Source organism: Leptosomus discolor, chromosome 5, assembly GCF_034619465.1.
Source record: "Leptosomus discolor isolate bLepDis1 chromosome 5, bLepDis1.hap2, whole genome shotgun sequence".
In the NCBI taxonomy this organism is placed as follows: Eukaryota; Metazoa; Chordata; class Aves; order Leptosomiformes; family Leptosomidae; genus Leptosomus; species Leptosomus discolor.
The window spans coordinates 15,586,052-15,608,339 of NC_141395.1; the positions used below are offsets into that span (position 1 = coordinate 15,586,052).

A 22,288-nucleotide genomic window follows, 5' to 3' on the forward strand; every position below is an offset into this window, starting at 1 on the left:
CTCATGTGGACTCATTTCCTCCGGAAGTGATGAAAAGAGGCCATGCTGCGCTCTATAGCACTGTGGCTAAACTATGCCTCCTCCCCTCTTGGGCTGTTCTGGAGCTAGCTCCGCGTATCTCCATGCTGATCTGCAGTCTGCAGAATTTGAAGCTAAAAGAGATGGCTATAATAATCAGGTGTGAGTCTGCTCTTGCCTAAAACTGCTGGGTTAATATGCCCAGTAAAATTTTTCCAGCCCAAGGCCAAAAACATGATACCTCTCTTTCCTTACCTTCTCCTTCTTTTATGGACTTAAGAGGCTTTGCCTCCAGAAATTCTACATACATTAGAGAAGGAAGAAGACACAACAGGCAGTGCATTGCTTGAGCATTATGGCACTCCAGGTGTGCATGCTCAGACATGGGGATCTGAAAAGAGGAAGACAGGCATGACTGCAACAAGACTGCCAGAAATTATACTGCTCATGATTAGTGTGAATCCCTATTGTGAGGCAAAAATGATGCAAAATAGAGATAGAATGGAGAATAGAGCTAGTTTATGCACATATTTTTATTTGCAGTCAGTGACACTGGGCTGATGTGATGGAGAAAGTCAGTGGACCAGATAATCAAATTCAGAGAACAAAAAAATTTCTTAATAATAATCTTAATTAATAATCCATTTATTTTGCCTGTCAAGTAGCAAAATGGCAATGTAATCTGCCAGGCAAGTTGTTCTGTACTCTCAAAACAGAAGTTTTGGTACTGAATGCAAGGCAAACTCAGCTCTCAGCTACACTGGTGTAAATTCCAAAACTCCTCTGGAGAGATGAGCCCGTGTGCTTCTGGTTTATCTTAATACAAATTTGACCCCTGGCAAAATACCAACTTGAATTTAACAGTTTTGAAGAGCGGCCATTCAAAAAAGTTGCTATTGGTATTCAAAGCAATTTGATAAAATAAGATGCTATTTGCTGATCTTTTTAAACAATTTAAGGTGAAATTATACCACTATAGAAATGGAGATCTGTTCTTAATGGCTGTCAAGAACCTTCTCCATTGTCTCCCAACAAATGTTTTCTGGTTTAAAATCAGTGCTTCTCTGATGAAGTCAACGAGTAAATCCCTGTTTGCAGCAGCTGAGAGACTAGATAGATTGCATATCTTTCTGGCTCTCTTTGAGCACAAATGTGTTTGTTGCTATGTTGATCACCTGGATATAGTAGTACAATTTATGTTATAGACTGGTGTGTTCACAGCATTCAAAAAGAGCAGAGAAGTTTTTTCATGTTTATGAACTAAAGCAACTAGGACAAGCTCACAAACCAAATCTAGGCCCTGCTCCATTTTTTGCATTACACCCCTTTCAAAGGCTTCAGGTAAGAGGCAGCCTGTGAAGTACTTCTGTGGGGATATGAGTTTTAGTTTGGACCAATCTGTTATACTATCATATGTTATTTTCAGCTTATTCTGTGTTGTCATCTCAGCTGTGGTGTGCAGGATCAGGCAACCTTTCCTTTTTTTTTATTGACACTCTCACTGCCATAATGAGCAAGTCTGAAGAAGGTCCTTTAACTTCCTTGCACTTGGGTTTCTTTTCTCGTGTCTTTCTAGAGTAAAATGATTGTAAGATGTTTACACTCTTATTCCCTGTTGATGTGTCTTTCATTCAGTACTAGCAGATGGGATTGTGATTTAAGTTTGGACCTTTAAGTGTGACATTAATGGTGATAGACAGTAGCTCCTTGTCCTGGCTATGCAATGAGGGGATGGAAACTTTGCAGTATGATTTGAGGCAGCTGAATCAGGACCTATAATATCACACTGAATAATTTAGCAGTTGTTACTGACCTTGATCTCTTCACAAGTTCCCTTCTAACATCCATGCCTGTGTGTGAGAAAGTAAATGCCTTTTATCTTCTTTTTTTTATTTTCAGTTTAAAAGCTCACCTGATCCAGCAGCCCTCTCAATCAGCTAAAAAGCCTTCGTCCTAGTAGTTCATTCTCACTTTCCCTCCCTTTGGAGGCTTTGTTTCTACCCTCCAAAGCTCAGAGAGCAGCAGTGCTCATCTGGGATATACTGAATGTTACAAAAAGTGCAGCTCTTAGGGGCCTAAGCAGACAAACATCCTGGTGAGGGAAAAGGAGGAGGGATGAACTTAACTGGACTCTGGGTCCAATCTGAAGGACTACTAATTTCACTGAGTTGTGTATAGAGGTGGCAAAATTCCCCCTCTGCAGGAAATGTATACATTGCTTTAAGCTCTTAATAAAGTGGTTTTACTGTAGCTTGTTCGAAAACAGAGCTGACCTTATTGAGGGAAGACTTAGGAGGCTGAAGGGAGCAGGTACATCCACACTATGTAGTGAAGGAGAACTGCTCCATGTCCTCTCTCACTAACTCTAGACCTGCAAGCAGTCTTGCAGCATTAATAGGTCTGACTATAGGAGCCAAGCAGGGCTGTTCCTTCACCTCATTAAACAGCCAGATTACTTCTGGGGTCAGAGGTGCCTCTGAATAACACTGCAGTACACCACGCATACGTAGCAGCTCACGCAGGTGTACCCTGGGCTTCTCTGACATGGCGCTGCATCTCGATGTGCATGCAAGCGTTGCCTCTGCAAACACCGAAACTGGTCCTGGAGCTAAAACAGTGTGAACACATCCTTCAGTGACTGTCAGTCAGTCCTTGTCATTCAGCATAGGTGATGTTTGCCTGTAGCCTTCTGCAGAATCTAGTGATACTTGGAATAGTTTGAACTTGTGCTAACAGAGGCCCTGAAATGGAAGGATATGGGAGGTTTTTTATGATGATTTTCAGAACAGGAAATAAATGAAAGACCCTTTGCTCAGAGTTGTGGTGCTGTCAGTGTTCATTTTCTCCTTGAAGACCGCAAGTGGCCCCAGAAAAGCTTTTTAACACTATGGTACCTATTGTTATTCCATGTATTTTGGTTGCTGATGCATAAAAAGAGCTCTAAAAGTTCAGATATTTTTTTTTCTCCCTGCGACTTAATTCCTAGAAAAGTAAGCTTGAAAGGATTTTATCAGAATAGGTTATTTTCCTTTTAAATTATATATATGTGTGTGTATATAGGTTTTTTCCCTTTAGTAATTTGTGGAAGGATTAAAATTCATATCGGATTCTTTGTTTTATTATACATTTTGATTTGTCATGGAACTGTTATTTTCAGAAGTCACAATGCTGTTTTTTGTTACAAAGACTGAAAGAAATGTTTGATATTAATTTTTATATGAATTATATTTATTTCTTAAAATACATTAGAGCACCAAAGTAAAAATATTCTTTCCGTATAATCATTTACAGTATATCTTTTCTTGTATTTCATGTAAATTACAATGAGTCTGGGCCTTTAAATGTTTGAAATTAAGTTATAATTCTCACAGTTGTCACTGTCTTCTGCATTGTCTGTTCCATCTTGATGAAAAGGGATAGTAAAATCCACCAATATTAGTTTAATAGAACAGTGCAAGACCTGCATGCCCTCTGGTGGAAGTGATCCTTAACAGACTAATGTAGATCAGCTTTTGTGGCAGTGCTAAATGTCTGACCTGCAGACAGACACACTCTCCTTTGATAGACTTAGTTACTCATTTAAGTTGTTTCTCCACAGCAGAGTTTGTTAGCCTAGGAAGAAGAAAAACTCTTCCAGTGTATTATTTTTTTCACACTTTTCATTACAGTTTGAACTCTCATTTCTCTTCAACCTCTTTCTTGACTTTTTAACCTTGTTACTCCACTGTAATAGAAAGAAAATGACTTATGTGTTGTGCAAATGTATTGAGCAGGACCTCATTATTGACACAGGTTTTATACATAGAATTTTGCTCTGCTTTTAAGGAAGTTTACAGGTCCGATACAAGCTGAGTAAGGATGGGCTTCTCATTTTCACTATTGACTCTGGAAATTTTGCCAACCGAGAGCTGCACCATGTGAAGATTAACAGAGAAGGCAGAGAGCTCGTCATTCAGGTATGCCATCACTTACATTGAGTGTTAAATAATACTTCATACCACAAACAGACCTACTGGTTTCAATGCCTGATCACCAGCAGGAGGCAGAGGTTTCACATTAATCTGGTGGAACCAAAGCTGGTCCAGCAGCAGAACAGCCCTGTAGGTTAGACCAAAGCTCCATGCAGATTCTGCTTCAGAGTGCCCAACCATGGTGTTTTCCACTGAGTGGTCCTTCCCTTGCCTCTGACAATCTGTGAACTAGGAAACACCTTTGGCCAGAAGTTAATCTGAACAATTGGAATCGTTCTGGGGTTTAGGAATGTCTGTGTGACCTGTAGTACCAGAGGAAGCACACAGTATGGATTATTAAAAAGTCGCCAAAGGAGGTGAGGAATGAGCACTTGGGAATGTAATTTCATTTAGGGTATGTGCCCCAGAGGAGGATGTGACCCCAGCTACCTTATCCTCTCACAGAAAAGGAAAAGCTGAGGGAACACATGACGCCCTGTCCCTTTGCTAGAAGCAAGCCATGATGAATGTGACAACCTCATGAGAGACGAGAACCCTCCTCTGCCTTGTTTCCCTGCATTGCCTGTTTTTCCAAGGCAGGGAGAAGAGGACCATCTTACTGCTCCTTCTGCTTTCCTTCTGAGGCTAATTATAGCAGTTCATATTACAAAACAAATTGGCTAGATCTGGGCAGCAGTCATTTAACAGGGAAGGGTGGCAGAGTCTACAGAGAAGCCATGTGTTAAGGAACAGAATAAGAAGGAGGCAGAAACACAGGGAGCGCCACAGTTTTTCTTTCCTCTACAGTTTCCATGTCTGGGTGGTAAAATGATAACACAGTTAGCACACCAGTAGGGTGGGTGGGCCTGATTATCTAGGAAGGAGGCTTATGCTAAAAGTCAGGGTTTTCCTCGAGTACCAGTCTTCTATTGTCTGCTGCACTGTGGTTTTCTTCTATGCAGAACTAATTCTTCACAATACATTTCTAGAGAGGCTTCCTTTGAGTGTATTCTGAAGTGACTAGACATGTTTGGGAAGCAGGGGGATTTTAGTGTCAAACATTTTAAGCTTTTCTGCAGGGGAAGTTTCTTCAAAGTCCTTTATATGACTATTCTGGTGTGCCTTTCAGCTTCTCATGCTAAAATCAAAGCACATTCACTCTGCTATCTTTAGAAACTGAATCACGCTTGGGGGCAGAATTAACTGATTTGCAGCTGAGAGCGTTCCCAGAAGTTTGCAGTACAGAGAGATCTAGGGGTGTCTACATGCTGTTGTAATGAACTGATTTTATTGACCCCTTCCAGGTTGATCAAGTTCTCAAACTCAAACACAACTTTTCTGAGATTGATTTTAAGGCCATCAAATCACTCACCTTGGGCAAGGTCACAGGTAGGTTCTACTAAAAGTATTCCTGATTCATCAGTTGTTACAGTGCTGGAGCTAGCCTGTGCTGTGTGTTGGGTTTGTAATAGGATTGGTGGGTTGTTTGGCTGGTTTAGCTGTAAGAGGTGGCTTGAGCATTCCAGTACTCCTTTTGTATATCGCATCAACGAAAAAATTCGGCAGCCTTACTTGTTTGCACTGATAGCAATATTGACTTCTCCCACTGCTCCCTCCAGGGAAGTGATTCATACTGCCTGTGTTGCTGCACAGGGTGGCATCTTAGCCTAATGATATCATTTTGCTGACTACAGCTTGCTGCTCTCAAGCCATCTATGTTTCCTAACAATAAGAAGAACAGGACTGTGAGCCTTCAACCTTTTTTCACTCCCAGTCTTTTTCCATTTGAATTCTGCAAGGGATATTTATATTATGTATAGCACTGAGGCCACAATTCTGCATGCTTTCTGCATGGACCTTCTTGATCTTTACCCCTCCACCCTACAAAGCCACTACAAGACCAGGAAAAATCTGCCTGAAATTTGGAAAGTGAAACTCTTCTATTTTGTTGTCAAGTATGTTGTATTACTTTATATAAGAGTCTAATTAATTCCCAGAAAGATTCTAAATGCTTCCTTGGTTATAGATATTTTATTCCTTTGTTAGAATCGGACCTCCATATCAAGCCTGACATTTGTTTCACTATTACAATTTCATATGTTTTATTAATAGCACCTAAGACCTGTGGGTCTGGTAGCAAGACAGAAACTATAGACATCCTCTAGTGTCTACTTGTGCAATATAATTGTATATGACATTAGTGCATTCTGCATCACGTTTTACTAAGTAGATTAAGGGCAGAAAATTATTTTCCCCTTAATTATATGTAATGTTTGTTCAGAATGCAGCAATATTGCAAGCCTTTGTGGACAGGTTTGGGGATCTGACACTTTTAAGCCCAAGTCAGAGCTAAGATAAAAATCTAATTTTGTCAACAGTCAGCTGTAGTGCTGAAAATCTAAAAGAACATTGCTCATCGTGACCTCTACCTAAAGCTCCAGCTATAGATACCAAATCAATAAACCAAGGCTTTTCTAACCAGCAAGATGGAACATAGCACAAAGACTTTCAAACATGTAGCCAGCAAGCCAACACGGTGCAGCTCAGCATCATGGAGAGGAACTAGAGTTAGCCACAAAAATATGATTAACTTTACAAGTGCAAGGTTGTTGCAAAGCCAAAAAGCCCAGATGTGCCTCCAGAGGTCTGGCAATCAGTTCCACTGAACATCACATACTTGTCTCCAGACAGCTTTTAATGGATATATCCTTCTGTTATTTCTCTCCTCCTCCAAGCTTTATCGGGATTTTGTTTTAGTAATGGTAATGAAAATAGCAATAGTTCATATTCTGTAATGACACTATAGCCATAAACTTGGCCATCCAGATAGTGAGAGATCTTACTGCTGTACCAGGAATCACACAATGCATCCCAGCAAGTCACTTTAGTTCCAGCTTAATCCTAATTCTGGTTTCTTCTTCATATGATAAGTGAATTTCCGCAAATTTTTTCTTCTATGTCAGCATTTTATTTTCCAGGTTTTATCCCACAGTTGTAGCTGTGCCGAGTAGCTCTCAGAGAATCACAAATCCCCCTGAGTCTTCTCCTCTTTGGGATGAGCAGTCCCAGCTTTATCAAGCCTCTTCTCATATGAGAGACGCTCCAGTCCCTTAATCATCTTTGCAGCCCTTCACTGGACTCACTCCAGTAATTCCATGTCTTTCTTCCTCTGGGGAGCCCAGAACTGGACCCAGCACTCCAGTAGTGTTACAGTCATGCAGAGTATGGGGGAAGGATCACCTTCTGTCTGCTGGCAAAGTTTTTCCCAAGGCAACTTTGGGTGCCAGGACATCACTTGACTGCCTTTACTGCAAGGGCACATTTCTGGCTCATGGTCAGCTTGTTGTCCACCAGGACCCCGATGTCTTTCTCTGCAAATCTGCTTTCCAGCTGGTCAGCCCCAACCATCCAGCGTTGGTGGATAGGGTTATTCCTAACCCAAATGCAGATCTTTGCATTTCCTTTGCTGAACTACATGAGGTTCCTGTTTTCCCATTTCTCCAGCTTGCCAATGTCCCTCTGAATGGTGGGACAACTGCTTTTCCCAATTTTGCAAACTTACTCAGGTTGCACACTGTATGATGCCAGGGAAAAAACAAACAAACAAAACACAACAAAAATCCCTACCACTACAAAGTCAAGAGTATTGCCTTGTTGTATCAAGAGCTGGACCTTGTCATTTTAGGAATGTAGAACTTACATAAATATGTCCATTCATCTGTTATACTATTATATGGGTAAAATGTCGACTGTAACTTCTTTTAATAATGGCTCACCAGAAGGTGAATACAGGTGACCTAAACCAATAATCCTCCAAGTTCTTCTTTGTAATTGTTCATCCCCTTAGCAAAGCATAAACTTCCAGAGGCATGTGATGCTTTGAAAAAGACCTAGACTTCCTGTAGTGTTTGTTTTGGATGCTGCTGGGATTTAGGTACCTAAAGGCATTCATTAGGAACATTTAAGTGTCCACTGAAATAGAACCATGTAAAAAAATCTCTGTTCTATGTGTCCTACATAACTGTGCTTTACTTTTCTGAAAATTTGTCTCTCTTCTTCTTTCCTGTCACACTGCTGCTCATTTGCCTGCTTTAACAGTCTGATGCTGGCTGCTTAACCACATGATTATACCGCCTTCTTTCTCAACTCCACCATTCATTTCCCACTGGCTGAGCAATCTCAAAGAGAGCTTCCAGAAGGACATCATAAGAGCTTGAAACCTCTTCCTCACCAGATTTTCTTATGATAACCATTTCAGCACAGCTGGAACTTTTGAAAAGTGCACTTTTATACAATGACCAGTTTTTAAAAAATAGTGCTTCCCCCACTCCTACCCACTCTCCAGCCCCATTACACATCCTTTAGCCAAATGCTACTTAAACTGGAGATTTTTTTTCTGCTTGTCAAATCTCCTGAGCTTTCCAATGGCTGCCCTATACCCAGCTCTGAATTCCAGGAAAAAAAAACCCTCCATTTAAGGCAGAGGAGGCTCGCCTGAAATTCAAAACATAGGGACACTCCCTCTGCCACAGACTGGTTGAATGACCTTGGGCAAGCCATTTATGTGCAAATATAAAGGTAAGCGGGCATTTTATTCATACAGGAAAACATGGATAATAGAACATCCCTCTATCAGAGGGGTGCTAGGATGATAAAAGCATTAAAGCCTGTGAGCTGTTCAGATCCACAGTAATGGAGCCATATAACTGCCATAGAAGATCAATCTAAATATAAGTGTGGCTTTGAAGACAAAGGAGTAAAAAGAAGCAGCATTCAAGTAGCCAACAGACATTTGTTGCATTCATCCTTGCAGTATCTAACGGCAATAGAAAAACATTATTATCCTGTAGCTTGTTGTCATTTTTACTTTGCAAATACAGAGACAAGACACAAAAGGACGTATCCAAAGCTCATCAGTATCAATGGGAGTTTTTCCATGGACTTTAGTGAGAACTGGATTCAGGCGCCAAGTGGGTCATACAGTTTATGGCAAAGCCTCAGTGAAATCTTAACCAGAGTCCCAGTTCATTTACTTTAAGTACTCCTTGCAGAGATCATTTTGCTGTGTTTAACCACATAAGCTCTGTAGGAAATCTGACCTAACTGTGAAGATGTCTCTGCTTTGAACAAGGGATTGAACTGCATGACCTTCAGAGGTGTCTTTCAACTTAAATTATTCTGTAATTCTCTGATCTCAGAGATACATTTCATGGTATCATGGAATCACAGAATGGTTTGAGTTGGAAGGGACCTCAAAGATCATATAGTTCCAACACCCCTGCCATGGCAGGACACCTCCCACTAGACCAAGTTGCTCAAAGCTCCATCCAACCTGGTCACTGCAAAGCTCTTCTCCGTACTGCAGACTTTTCTTGCCCTAAACGCCTATTTCTTAGAAGGACCATACCCTGGAAAAAGATCTCTTGGGTCCATTATAGGGCATCTTTAAAAGTCAATGTTTTTCCTTCATGTGGCCTAGTAAAGCATTAAGGAAAATGGAAATGACTACTTAGGATAAAAGAGGAGAGGCACTTGGCACCAAGACAGCAGCAGTTAAAATAAGTGAAGTTTGGCTACTACAGGCACTTCAAGAAATCCAAGGTCTAAGCCGATAATGCCATCACGTCTCTATCAAAAATAGACCAAATTTATTCAGACTTTTTCCCAGCAATATCCTTTACCATATGATCATAACACCATGCTTAAATCCCCATTTTCTTGACGATAATACTGCCTAAATAAGTGTCCAAGGTTATCTACTTCTATCCAGAAATTTTATTTTTAGACTGCATTCTTGCTACTGGAGTTGATTTTAGCTGTCTGCTTCTGAGCAAAGCACGTATTCTTTTGCACATCGTCTCTCCTTCCTCTTGCGTATTTTCTTCTTCTTATAGATTATATTTTAAGCCCATGCAAAATCATGTAGGGCTGGGTGTGTTGTGACAGATTAGAATTCAAGTGTCAAAAACTGTGACGTAACAAATTTAGCATTGCAACTCCAAGCAGTGCTTCATTTTTAATGATGTGCTGTCTTTAAGGAAACATTCAAAATGCATGTTTGAAATTATCTCCACTAAGCCTAATGAAACAAAAATTCTCAAATGTTCCCCTTGGCACGAAATGTTCAATTGCCATCAAGCAAATCCTGGCGCGTTCTGCTCATTTGTGGGAAAGCCTGTGAGAAAAAGTATCTTTACTTTTCTCTTGCTGTTCCTTGTTTTTTCAGAAGTGTCTTGGAGGTGCATTGAATGCCTGGAGCCTGTCTTCTGTTCAGGTTCATCCTTTTCTTAAGCAGGAACCAAACTGGTTAAGCTCAACGGTTCTAACCAGGAAAAATCTGTGTTGTTCACTCTGCTGCCTTTGTGGCACGCTCCCACCAGGAAATGAGAATATTCCAAAGATATTTTTTTTGTGGGTTCCAGTCTATATAATAAAGACATGCTTTCTGCCCTTTCTAAATTAATTATTAGTATCAGCAATGTTTACTGAGGTTATTGAAGGACATAGGAGCATATTTTTTGTGGTAACTACACAGTACCTGCTAGTCAACTCTTCTGAGACAGGTGCAGTGTGTAGACTACAGAAGTCTTTTATGTCAAGGTCATCGGCTCAAGTGTAGTGACAATGTTCAAGAAGTAATCTTACCAGTGCTGTTCAGCACCTTGGCAAAATGAGGTGGTGGATACACTTCAACTCCCACAAAAATCATCTTTCTATTTCTCAGACTCAAAAAAAAAGGACAACCAGTGCTTCAGCATAAAGAGTAGATTACCCTTTGCACTTCTACCAGAGATTCACTTTAATTAATTAGGGCATAGACATTTAAAACAGGCTATGTCTGCTCTCACTGACATTGAAAATCAATTTCAACTCAGGAAATCCATGATGGGCCTTCCTGGATGTAAGTGAGCACACATGTAGGCTTTAGGCTGAGATTTAAGTTTCTGAGTGGCATGAAATTGATGTTTATAAAGAAAGAACAAAAAGATACTGGGTGATATTTATGGTCCTATTTTCTGCAATGATATCTTTAGAAAGAAGGTCTTTTGAACCCCTCTCCTTGCATGCAAATAACACTTTTGATTTCTCTTTGATTCCAGTTACCTGTCATATTAGTTATTGTTTACTATGTCAATTTGCTGATACATTGCTGAGCAGCTTAATGCTTGGTCCTAGAGAATTCCAGCAGAATTCCATGATGAAAATTAATTCCTTATTACTGAGATTTAAGATCTTAAAACAAGTGCACAATGAAACAGCAGTGGAATAGGGTGTCTGTTTTGGTAAATAGGAATAAATAAGCATATAAATTGCGTTGATACAATCAATAAAGTTGAAAAAATACAACTACATGTTAGACTTAATCCTCATTATCACAGAAAGTCATTGCAAATACATGGAAAACAGGACAGAAAAACAGACACAAAACTTACTGAGCCATGACACTGCAGACAGCTTCCAGGGAGCAGCTAGAAGACCCAGCATGAAGCACACCAAGTTAAGCACAACTCGACAGACAAATCTTAAAAATTACTTCCTAAAAAATATGGATAAACTTCAGTTGTGGGAATGAACAGGTAAATTACTGAAAAGTAAAAAAAGTTTGCCTTCTTACCCACCAAGTAGAAATCATCCAAAGTAGCTTGGTCTCCAGTACTAAGAACAGAAATGCAATACTAAAATGTCAGAAGATCAAACCAAGCCATCAGCAGCAATTTAGCGTGATTTTCAAGGCCAGGAAATGCATGGAAAGATTTAAAGGGTAACCAGGCCAGAGGAAGGCCGCTACGTTTCACATGATTTTGCTTCAACACAGACCTTGGAAATTCAGAGTTGCTTCTCTTACTGAGGACTATGTCATGTAGTGAAAATATCTTTTGGAAAAACATTTTATCTTGATTTAAAGACTTCAGGTGACAGAGTGGCCTTTAAGAAGACTTTCAGAGAGGTAACCATGTCATAATCACAGATTTACATTATCCACTCAGGAATTCAGGGGGCAGCACAAGTCTTTCATATCCAAGTTCTGCAGGTCTCTTGTTAAGAACAGTGCAAGCCTCACTTTCTGAAAGATGTAAGGCATGCACCTAAAGCCGTATAATAAAGCAAACTGTATCTATGCATGTGGGACTTTTTGCCAGAGGACTCTTGGGTTGTTTTTTGTTTCTTCTTTGTTTTCCTTTTTTTTTTTTTTCTTTTTTTTTTCCAAATTTCAAAGCCTTTCAACAACAAATCTCCTAGTTCTCATTCATGTAGAGCTTACTTTGACTCCTAGTACTGGCCCTTAATTCAACTTTTTTTAAAAAGCCTTCAAAAGTACTGTATCTTGGACTTTTCAAACTACTGTACCATGAAAAAGGAATTCATTATTTGTAAGGCTTTACCTTTTGCACATTGGGACAGAACAGAGCAATTTAAGTTGCCTGATGTCTAAAAGATACCAACAAATCCACCTTTTTTGTCAGAGCTAAGAAAACAGGAAAGGCTGAGAGTAGGCATGTTTACAAAGGGTTTTATAAATTCAACAAAGATGGCAAATACTGTAAATCAGACTTTTAGTTTTACATAAGCCTTCTTGCAGAAACTTTGAAACTATTCTTTGTCTGTTTTATAACACCCCTGCCAAAATCTCATTAAAAACCTGAATGCAGCCAATTCCTACACACTTTGAGAACAGCAAATCTGAAGAGTGAACATCTGTAAGGCTACATTTTTTCTAGTGACAAAGCCTCACTTTTTCCCTTCCCATCTCTCTTTCTTGCAGTTACTCGCAGCCTAGAGGCAATCCTCATGACAGCTCTGCAGACTGAGCATCTCTCCTGTAAGACTGTTAAAGAAGTGCAGTCCAAACCCTAGGTTTCCCAAAACAGTCTCAGGCATTGAATCTCATAAAAATAAATAATTTAATAGAATGGTGCAGCAACAGGGTCAGCTCAAGATGGGTGCCACCAGAGAGGGACTCCTCGGTTATTTTCCTGTGCTTTTTAAAGCCTCGCAATCTATTACATGAGCTGTTCATGCTCCTGTTCACATGACACACATGTCTTTTGTCCAATCAAATTGTTTAACAGTTATTTGTCCTCTTTGACAACTGGAGTTTTGGTGCACGTGCTTTTACCGTCTTACACAGTTTCATAATCTTTTGTTCCATCTGCACCTGGATCTCATCTGTCTTCTGCTAACTTCACTTAGAATGGTCTCTTTCTTCATTTCCAAGAATTATAGTTCCTTTCCCTTTGATCATAACCATCACTCTAATTCAGATTGCTAACTGAATATCTTTATTAATATTAGGTATGCAATTTCATTATGTTAGTTAAGTTATAGTGTATCAATCATGCAAAACTCCTGGCCATTCTTCTTGGAAAAAGAAAGAGTTCGGCCACTAAGAGTTAGCTACTAATGCTAACCAAAGGGCGTGGTTCGAACAGTCAAGGTTAAGATTACTTCAGTCTTCAACAAAGACCCCTTGGAGAGCAAGTTCACACCATGCCTTGCTTTGCTGAGGGGCAGCCAGACTCTCCCACACTACACTTCCATGAAGACATTCAAACATCATCAGAAATCTTTCTCAGCTACTTCGCTCTGAGTGATATAACTGTCACAGATCTTGAGCACCAAAATGATGTGTGATTTGGGCTAGTTTTGAGATTTCTCTGTATTTTCTTATACATAAAAGAAGTTTATGTAATTCAGGTAGCAATGTCAGTTATAACAGGTCTACTTTTTTCCTAATTCTTTTTGGCGGAGAGCTTGTGAAATCGTTATATTTGAATGATAGTGGGAAAATTGGATGTTAATTTAAAGTTTAGCATTTTACTCTTTCAAACTTTGGAAATAAACTTGAGAAGCTGGTAATCCTTATTTTCCAATGTCATTGGAATTATATCCAAAACTTTCAATGCCCGAAGTTTTTTTTTCATTGACAGGTAATTTTTAAGACTTTGAATAAGCTTTGATACTAAATATGTGTGCATTTGTGGGGTTTTTTTCTTGTTTGATTGACGTAGATGTAAGGTGAATCATGTTATAGATCTCTAAGCAGTATGAATTTCATTTTCTGGAAAGTAAAGGAATGAGAGCTTGGAGGGAAGAGAATGTGGATTCACCGTCCTTCACTGACTTTCCCAAACAATCTTTGAGATTAAAACTTTTGGAACTAAACAAAACCCACTTACCTTTTAATTGGCTTTCTCTTTGTGAAATTTAAATGAACACAGACCAACAGATAAATTAATTGTGCTATCTCATCTTCAGGCTGGAAAATAGCATGGAGATACTGGTTTTGATTTAGATTTTTTAAAAGAAAAGTAGAGTTTTGCTTTTTATTTTCTTAGTGGAATGGGGCTAGCAGATTGAGACCCTGGCTCATAACTTGGGGGATTCCTAGGAACTCTTATTATAAAAATGTAGTAACATGATTAGATTACAAAAGAAAAGTAAGCTGAAAAATAAATGCTTGAAGGAGGCTGGAAGGCTGTGTTAGCAAGTAATTCGATATTAGGCCACATGAAGCATTGTATAATAGACAGCAGAGAGCAGGCTCCTTGATTAAAAGAGTGGAGAGGTAGAATGCCTTGAAGATATGGTCCACATCTATGAAACTGATGTTGTTAGCAGATGCAGAAAAAGTTAAAGAGCATCTTCCCAAAGATCCTGCAATATTCAGTGTTGCAATTTTTACTGTGTATTATTACTATTTTTATTGCCATGGTTAGCACTTATGTGTTAGATATTGTCCAGACAGTAGAAAAAATGGATGAGGAAAGAGGCACAATGCAAGCTTTTATGTCCAAGCCAACTTTTTTCAATGTAAGTAGCATCGTAGAGGAAGGATTGGGGATAGGAACCTCATGGGTCAGGCCAGGGAGAACTTGTAGGCTGCTAAAAGAGAACCTGAGCAATTGAGATTGGATAAAGACAAGTAAAAGACAAAGAAGGATTAGGTTTTTTAATGTCTTCCTACAATAGATAACTCCCAGAGTGTTTTTCTATTGTACTGCAGATAGTTTGTCACTGGACCCTGAAGTTTCAAAGGCAAATGCCTATGGTTTCACTGGCTGCCTCTCCTCTGTTCAGTACAACCACATTGCTCCCCTGAAAGCTGCCTTACGTCATCCCAGCGTTGCTCCTGTGACTGTCAAAGGCTCCTTGACTGAATCCAGCTGTGCATCCATAATGGAAGCAGATGTGAACACAGTGACCACAATATATTCCTCATCAGGTATGTCCTGCCAAGAGGGGGATGCGGAATTTAAAGGATAAGGTAGAGTGAGGTTTCCCTTCTTTTTGCTGTAATGCAATTGTGATAGTATAAATATTGGAACCGGGAAGTTGTTTTTTTCTCTCAGAATTAGGAGTGTTGAGGATCGGCATTAGGATTAGCCAAGGCCCCTTTGAAAGTCATTGTACTAAACCAAAGGTTTCAAACTAAGATCCTGGATTGCCTAAAACATGCCTAGGACGAACAAAAAAATCCCAAAGCTTTAGTGGAAACAGCATCGGAAGTGTGGTTACGTGCACCTCATTTGCCATTCCTGTCCATTCTAGATAGCTCCAGTGCTGCAGATCTCAAAGGAGAACATAAGTGTTATACAGATTCCGTATCCCAGTGGTGATGAAGCAGTAGGAGTCATACAGCAAACAAGTCGAATTTGTTCCCACCCTAGCAGAAACACACAAAAACTCCTTGTACAAACCCCTTGATACATGTGCGTGATTTCCATTGAATGCTCGTACTTTATCCTCTCAGACTAAAGAGAAGGAGCACTACTTAAGCAGTAGCAGTAAGATGATCCCAATAGTTCGTTTATCTTTTGCAATCCTGAAAGTGTCCTCTGGGAATCTTAAGTATTTTGCATATGTGAATTTGTATGCAGAGAAGGAAACTCAGAGCAGCTGGAAGTGTTGTCACCAGGAACAGGGGCAATCAAGTTGCTGCTTTAGTCACCAATGGATGTGGCAGAATTCTTAATGACCAGAAAGGGGTACAAATGAAGGGCTATTTTTTGTCCCTTGACCTATGAAGCCACTTCCTCTTTTCTGATAAGTAATAAAACTCTGGTTTAGATCATAATATGATTCCTTTGACATTTGTACTTGCATCAAATCCCCATTTCCTGCAGCTTCTGCCTAAGATATTCAGCAGAAAACAAATGATGCTATTAGCATTCTGCATAGGGAAAAAGGCTGTTGATTACTCTGTGGAGAGTATCTGCCTGTGTGTGTCTGCTTCTCCCCACCCCCCAACTTTCTTCTCACCACCCAGAGTTGTCTAAGGTATCTGCTCTGACCCACAGAAATGTCTTCTAAATACCGAATGCACAATGATACTGAAAATAGGAACTTCTTGCCCTGAGATCTGTCACCTCGATGATCTAATTTTTCTAGAGAGTTTAGAAAGCAGTAAAACCTGAGGCTCAGAACTGCAGGACAGAAAACAGAGCAGAGTGTAGGATCTTTGGACTTAAATATTTAAAGCTTACAATCAGTTGCACTCTTTTGTCAAGGTTAAGCGCTGTTAAATCAGAAATGCAGAATTATTATAAAAGCTCATTCCTGTCTTTGCCACTCTGTGCTTTAAAATATGATTTTCTCTCAATATGATGAATTAACTGACACTACTGACTCACTATTCACACTGGATTTGATTAAAGCCTGAATAAGATCTTTAGAACAAGTTAGTTCTGAAGACCTCATGTCTTTATATGCTGTAGTAAGAGCAATGGGCGGTAGATTCTTGTTTAAAAAAAAAATTCCGATTTATAGCAAATTATACTTTGTATAGATGTACTTGAGAATTACATTTATACATGGAAAGGACACATTTTAAGAAATAAAAAGAAGACAGAGTTAAGGATTAACTTTCAAATTTACTGCTTATATTCATCAGTTCCAAATTTCTCATTACTGAGTGTCTGAGAAGAAAAATAGAACTTCAAAGTTGACGGTACATGTCTGTCGATTTTCTAATGTACAGAAACAACAAAAAAGCCCTCTAGGAAATCTCTCTTTAAATGTTTGAAAAAAAGCTTTCTATATTTATAACTTGAAAACAATTGAAGCTCTTTCCTTCAGAGAGGAATACTTGTCTTCAAGGAAGTTTCCTAGCAGACAGCTGTGGAATAAAATCCATTCACTCACAGCTCAGTTATCCGTATACACTCTTTCTGATTAGGGAACACAAAATGAAAGGTGACTTACTATGGTTTTGATATTTAACAAAGATCTGCAAATAACCTTTTTACTTGCTGAGGCACATGTAGAGGTTTTGGTATTCTGAACTCTACAGTGATGGCATAGAGATAATGGACTTTTAATATGCTATTTCTTTTTTATATTAAAATACTGTAAATGCCAGAGCAGATTCAGCTGTGTGAATCATGGAGTCTTGAGCTGTCCATCTACTCCAGCTGAAAAGCAGGTCTTCATGATTGAAAGTAAAAAATGCCAGACTTTCCTAAATGCAAAACTACACAGAAAAATTCTGGTTCTGAAAGGCAGCTTAAATAGTATGAGTCCCTGTCTCACTGTGCTTGTTGTGCTGGACCTGATATTTCCAAACAAGGAGGAGCTGACCAGGGATGTGCTGGAACAGCCTTGGCTATAGCAACTATGAGATGGACAAGAGGAAGGAAAAAAAAGCAGAAAGCATGACTGCAACCCCAGACTTCAGGAGAACAACCTTTGACCTGGTCATGGACTTACTTGGAAGAATCCAATGGGATACAGCCCTGGTGAGGGGTCCAGGATTGCTGGTTCAAGTTTCACCTCCTCCAAGATCAAGAATGGTCCATCCCAACGAGCAGGAAATCTAGCAAAGGTGGCAGGATGCCCAGAGAGGTTGTGAAGTCTCTGTTCTTGAATATATTCAAAACCCAAAGGAATACAGCCCTGAGAAACTTGCTGTAATAGACCCTGATTTGAATAGGGGTTTGGACTAGGTGATTTCCAGAGGGGTCTTCTGATCTTCTGACCTCAGTAATGCTTCCAGCCTCTATGATTCACACTGTAATGTCATCAGTTTTATCTAAAAGGTGAACGATGTCCCATTAAGGTCTCATATAAGACACAGTATTGCTTTTCCTTGGCTACAGACTATTGTATTTCCACTGGAGATGGTTCTGCTGTCACATGCCATTTGCTCTGCTGTAACAAACCCTCCTCTCCTTGTATCCTAATTTTATTTCCCAGGCAAAACAATTCTTAAGGCCTATGTCTGTTGATCTCCATTCTGAAACTGATCTCCAACACTTGTTATGGTTTCCTCTCAGTGCTTAAATTCTGGTAACAGTTGCCAAAAATTAGTGGAGCTTTAATAGCATTTGGTGTCAGATCTTACATAATCTTTCAGACAAGAATGATGTCTTCCATCTGAGGGCTGGGGTAGAAAATATCTGAAAGTTAAATAATGTATCTGAATGTTAAATAGTCTTGAGTCTATAATAATGATTACTCCCCTCTTCTAGTTTGTGGAAAGGAACAGGCGAATCACACTGTCTATCTTTGATAGCCATCTTAGGGTTCAAAGTATCTGTAGGTACTTTTCCCCTATTTGACTAAATAAAAAGAACATAAATTACTAGTTTTGATTTATATAACTAACTTCGAGATACTGAAAAATAAAGGAGATGAATCTACCCATGATGTACAAAATTATGAGTAACTGATCTAACTTTGAATTTGAGTTTAGGCTGAAATGTTTGAGATCAGGCTAAATAACCTCCAGATTTCCCTTCCAACCTAACCTTTTCTATGATGCTATCTATATTTATGTGTAAAACAACAAATTTTATCCCCATTCCAGTCCCACAAATGTAGCAAATGAAATGAAGCATTACCATGGCTATTTGTTTCTTGGCAACATCACTACAGGCACCCAATACCCAAGCAAGGGGCCTCTTCTAAATAGGTCTCAACCTGAGTGTCCAAATCTATCATTGGCACCTACCATTCACATTGATAATGGGTGTACTGGAGATGTTCAGCTGGCTCCAGAAGTCCCTTTTGTGCCTGTAGCTTAGTCAGTGAACTGCAGATATTGGGTACCCTGATGAGAAATCCTTCCACCCCTAAATCTAGCAGTACAGTTGCATCTTTTAAAGCATGAAAGCCTCTTTGAGGCTGATGCCTTCTACACGTCTTTGAGGCTGATATTAGTGATGTAGAGAATAAGAAAGAAGTGCCCCCGTTAAGAACCTAAATAGCCCAAAGCCACCATCATTACAAACTCAAAACCTCCTGATAAAAAAATATTAAATTCTTGCTTGTTTCAATTAAAAACATCTTCTTCAGCAATGAGATACCAAAATGTGGCTGAGTCAGCTACTAAGGCAAGGGTGTTCAATAACAGTAAACCTTGCAACACCAAATTTCTCAGTTAGGCTTCCACCTCTTGCATCAGAAAGAGCAGTTTGGCAAACCAGTATACTATATAGCAGAGACAGTCATCCCTAACTCCTACAGACATCTGCTGTATGATAGCCTGGAGGCTTGTAAAGGAGAGAAACACAAATAGGAATCTCGTCAAAGGAGAGGATAAGCTGAAAGGAAAAAGAATGTGAAGGTACAGAAGAGGTGGATTCAGCTAGCGTCAGAAAACGCAGCATTTTCTGAGACATGCAGGACACTGCTGTAACCCCACTTACTTCAGGGAGAGTTTGATCTCTCAGGTTTGGGTCTGAATTTGAAACTGACAGCATGTAAACTGTTTGTCCCAGTGTTTTGACAGTAGTCATTTATAGACAGGGTATCATAGAGCTCCAATATAGAGAAGCCTTTAATATAGGAATTTGTTTCTGACCCCTCTCTGTTTTTAATCCAATTTGACTACTGCATTTCTGTAATGGAGACAAAAACTTCCCTTCCAAGAAGCTGCCCCAAGCAAAGACTGCTTCTCTTCATGCAGCTGAATTCAGCTTGTATATCTGTATCTACAAATGTAGGTCAGGTCTAAATCCGTCTAGCCTTCCTTTCCTTTTACTTCTCTCCGATATTGTTTCTTACATATCTAAAAAAAAAAATAACAAAAAAGAAAAAAAAAGCTCTGACTGAGAAAATTTCCCAATGGGCTATTTAGTTCAAATGTCTCTCTGATTCTTCTACTGCTAAACTGAGACAACACTTTCAGATGTTAGTGTGAGCCTTTCTGTTTCCTTTTAAGTATACCCTTAACAGACTTTTCTCCAGAAGATGTAGAAGAAAACTGTCCTGCAAGCTTACTTTATTTTTCAGAGAGCCTTCTGGTGTGATTCTCCAATGCCCCAAATCACATCTTTTGAAAACAGATTAGAATTCATGAGGGTAGGAGAACGCTTCTTTCTAAGGCACAGAGAAAATGAATATATTTGATACAGAAAATAAGTCCTGTTTTGTTTAACCAACTGCAGATCCTTTTGGGAAGACAGATGAAAGAGAGCCTCTCACCAATGCAGTCAGAAGTGATTCAGCTGTGATTGGAGGTAACTTCATTTTTAAAGATTACAATTGAAAAACAATTCTATCAAGGCAAATATCTAGGGTACTTTAAATCTGGGTCCATAAAATCCCATTCAAGTTTTTGGTAATCTAATGCAGGTCTAGTATTTGCTGTATTTTTTAGCACCTATCTGTATCAAATTACCTAGATAGGCACCTGCATTATGGATGAAGCCGATAGTGGTGGCATGTGATGTTAGCTATCACCCAAAAAAAAAGGCATAATGGATCATCAAGAACTTGATTCTAAAGTAAAACCAGAATCTGTTTATTTGCCTGCTTGAGCAAGGGATTTGACAAGATCACCTCCAGAGGTCCCTTCCAACCTCAACCGTTCTCTGATTCCATGTGATGCTGTGATCTAAGACCTGACTAACTAGTAACTGTTTTACACACCACTCTGATGATAGCCTCAACAAAGTATTCACGTATCCTGTATTTCTTGAGCTTTCTCTTTGCCAAGCTGGTGATGTAGTGGAACTCACTGGGTCATATGGAAGCATTTATAAACTAGGGAAGGTTGTCCTCATAGCTTCATGTATGGTTTTCATTTTCCTTTAACAACCTGGAAGGAAATTTATCTGTGTTTATTTGATAGGATGCCCTGTAGGGAACTGCCTTTGATAATATCTAGAAGCTATAAACCAAAGTGTACAAAAGGCTTATGCAAGGTTTCCAGAGATAACACAAAAGAAAATACAACAGAGCAGGAATTTGAATGAGCATACAGATCTAGTTTTTTAAAAACACACTGACCCAACTTTCCTTCCAGTGAAAGCAGAATTTGACTGAAATTTTAAAGTCAATGACATCAATGCTTGCTGCTTTAAGTATTACTTAAGGTGACAAAATAGAAATAAAATTTGCCAGGGAGCATGTGATAGAGGCAGACGATTGTGTACACACTGAGATGAACTGATCTATCATATCCACTAGCTGTTGTACATTGGTAATGTATTTTTGAGGTAATTTGGGGTTTTGTTTTGGTTTTTACACTTTCTATCTTTCCTTTTTTACCCCTTTTCAGGTGTAATAGCAGTTGTGATATTCATCATCTTTTGCATCATTGCCATCATGAGCAGATTCCTCTATCAGCACAAACAAGCACATCGAAGTAGCCAAACAAAGGAGAAGGAATACCCGGAAAACCTAGAGAGCTCCTTTAAAGCTGAGATTGACTTGCAGAACACAGTGAGCGAGTGCAAACGGGAATATTTCATCTGATGGACAATGCAATTTCTTCTTACTCTTACTCCTCTAACCTTCCTTCCTTTCTTCCTTCCTTTTTTGTTTTTGTAATTTTCTTTTCAACATTCATTTTTTGCTAACTTCTTTTTCATTTGGAAAAGACCACCCTGCACAGGAAACACTGACAACGATCACAGTGCCTCATTCTCTGCACAAGAACCCGACAGTCACAGATTACTTCTGCAGCTCAAGAGACCTGTTGCCCCACCCTACACAAAATAAGATCCACATGCACACCTGATTTCTGCTGTGGGTTCCTGGATATTTCAAAGTCCCTACGGTTATTTGTGTTTTTCTCTGGAGCCATTTAATTCATCGCTTTTACACTAGAGCTGGACTGTGTAAAGTAGAGGTAAAGTAGCTGAACACATAGCTCTATAGATACTGGGACAGGATAGAGGGAAAGAATGAGACAAAACACCTGATTTATTTTACAGGCTCATTTACAACAATCATAAAGAACTGGCCAAATTCTCAAATTATATGATATATACATATATATATCTACTGATTTCAATGGTGTTACGTTAGTTTATACCACTTGAGAAGCTAGTATGAGGTAAGGAAAAATAAAACTGTCCTCATTAAGCTCCTTC

At 39.3% G+C, this 22,288-nt stretch overlaps 1 protein-coding gene across 1 annotated transcript in view; it reads left to right on the top strand.

The window, feature by feature from the left end:
* The window catches only part of CNTNAP5 (contactin associated protein family member 5), a 291,688-nt gene extending 270,020 nt beyond the window's left edge, over positions 1-21,668 (top strand). Inside the window, exons 20-24 of the mRNA XM_086464950.1 lie at positions 3,844-3,974; positions 5,273-5,357; positions 14,974-15,192; positions 20,357-20,428; positions 21,472-21,668. Of these exons, the coding sequence (XP_086321076.1) occupies positions 3,844-3,974; positions 5,273-5,357; positions 14,974-15,192; positions 20,357-20,428; positions 21,472-21,668 (704 nt within the window). The remainder of the gene's footprint in view (positions 1-3,843; positions 3,975-5,272; positions 5,358-14,973; positions 15,193-20,356; positions 20,429-21,471) is intronic.
* The last annotated feature ends 620 nt before the right edge of the window (positions 21,669-22,288 follow it).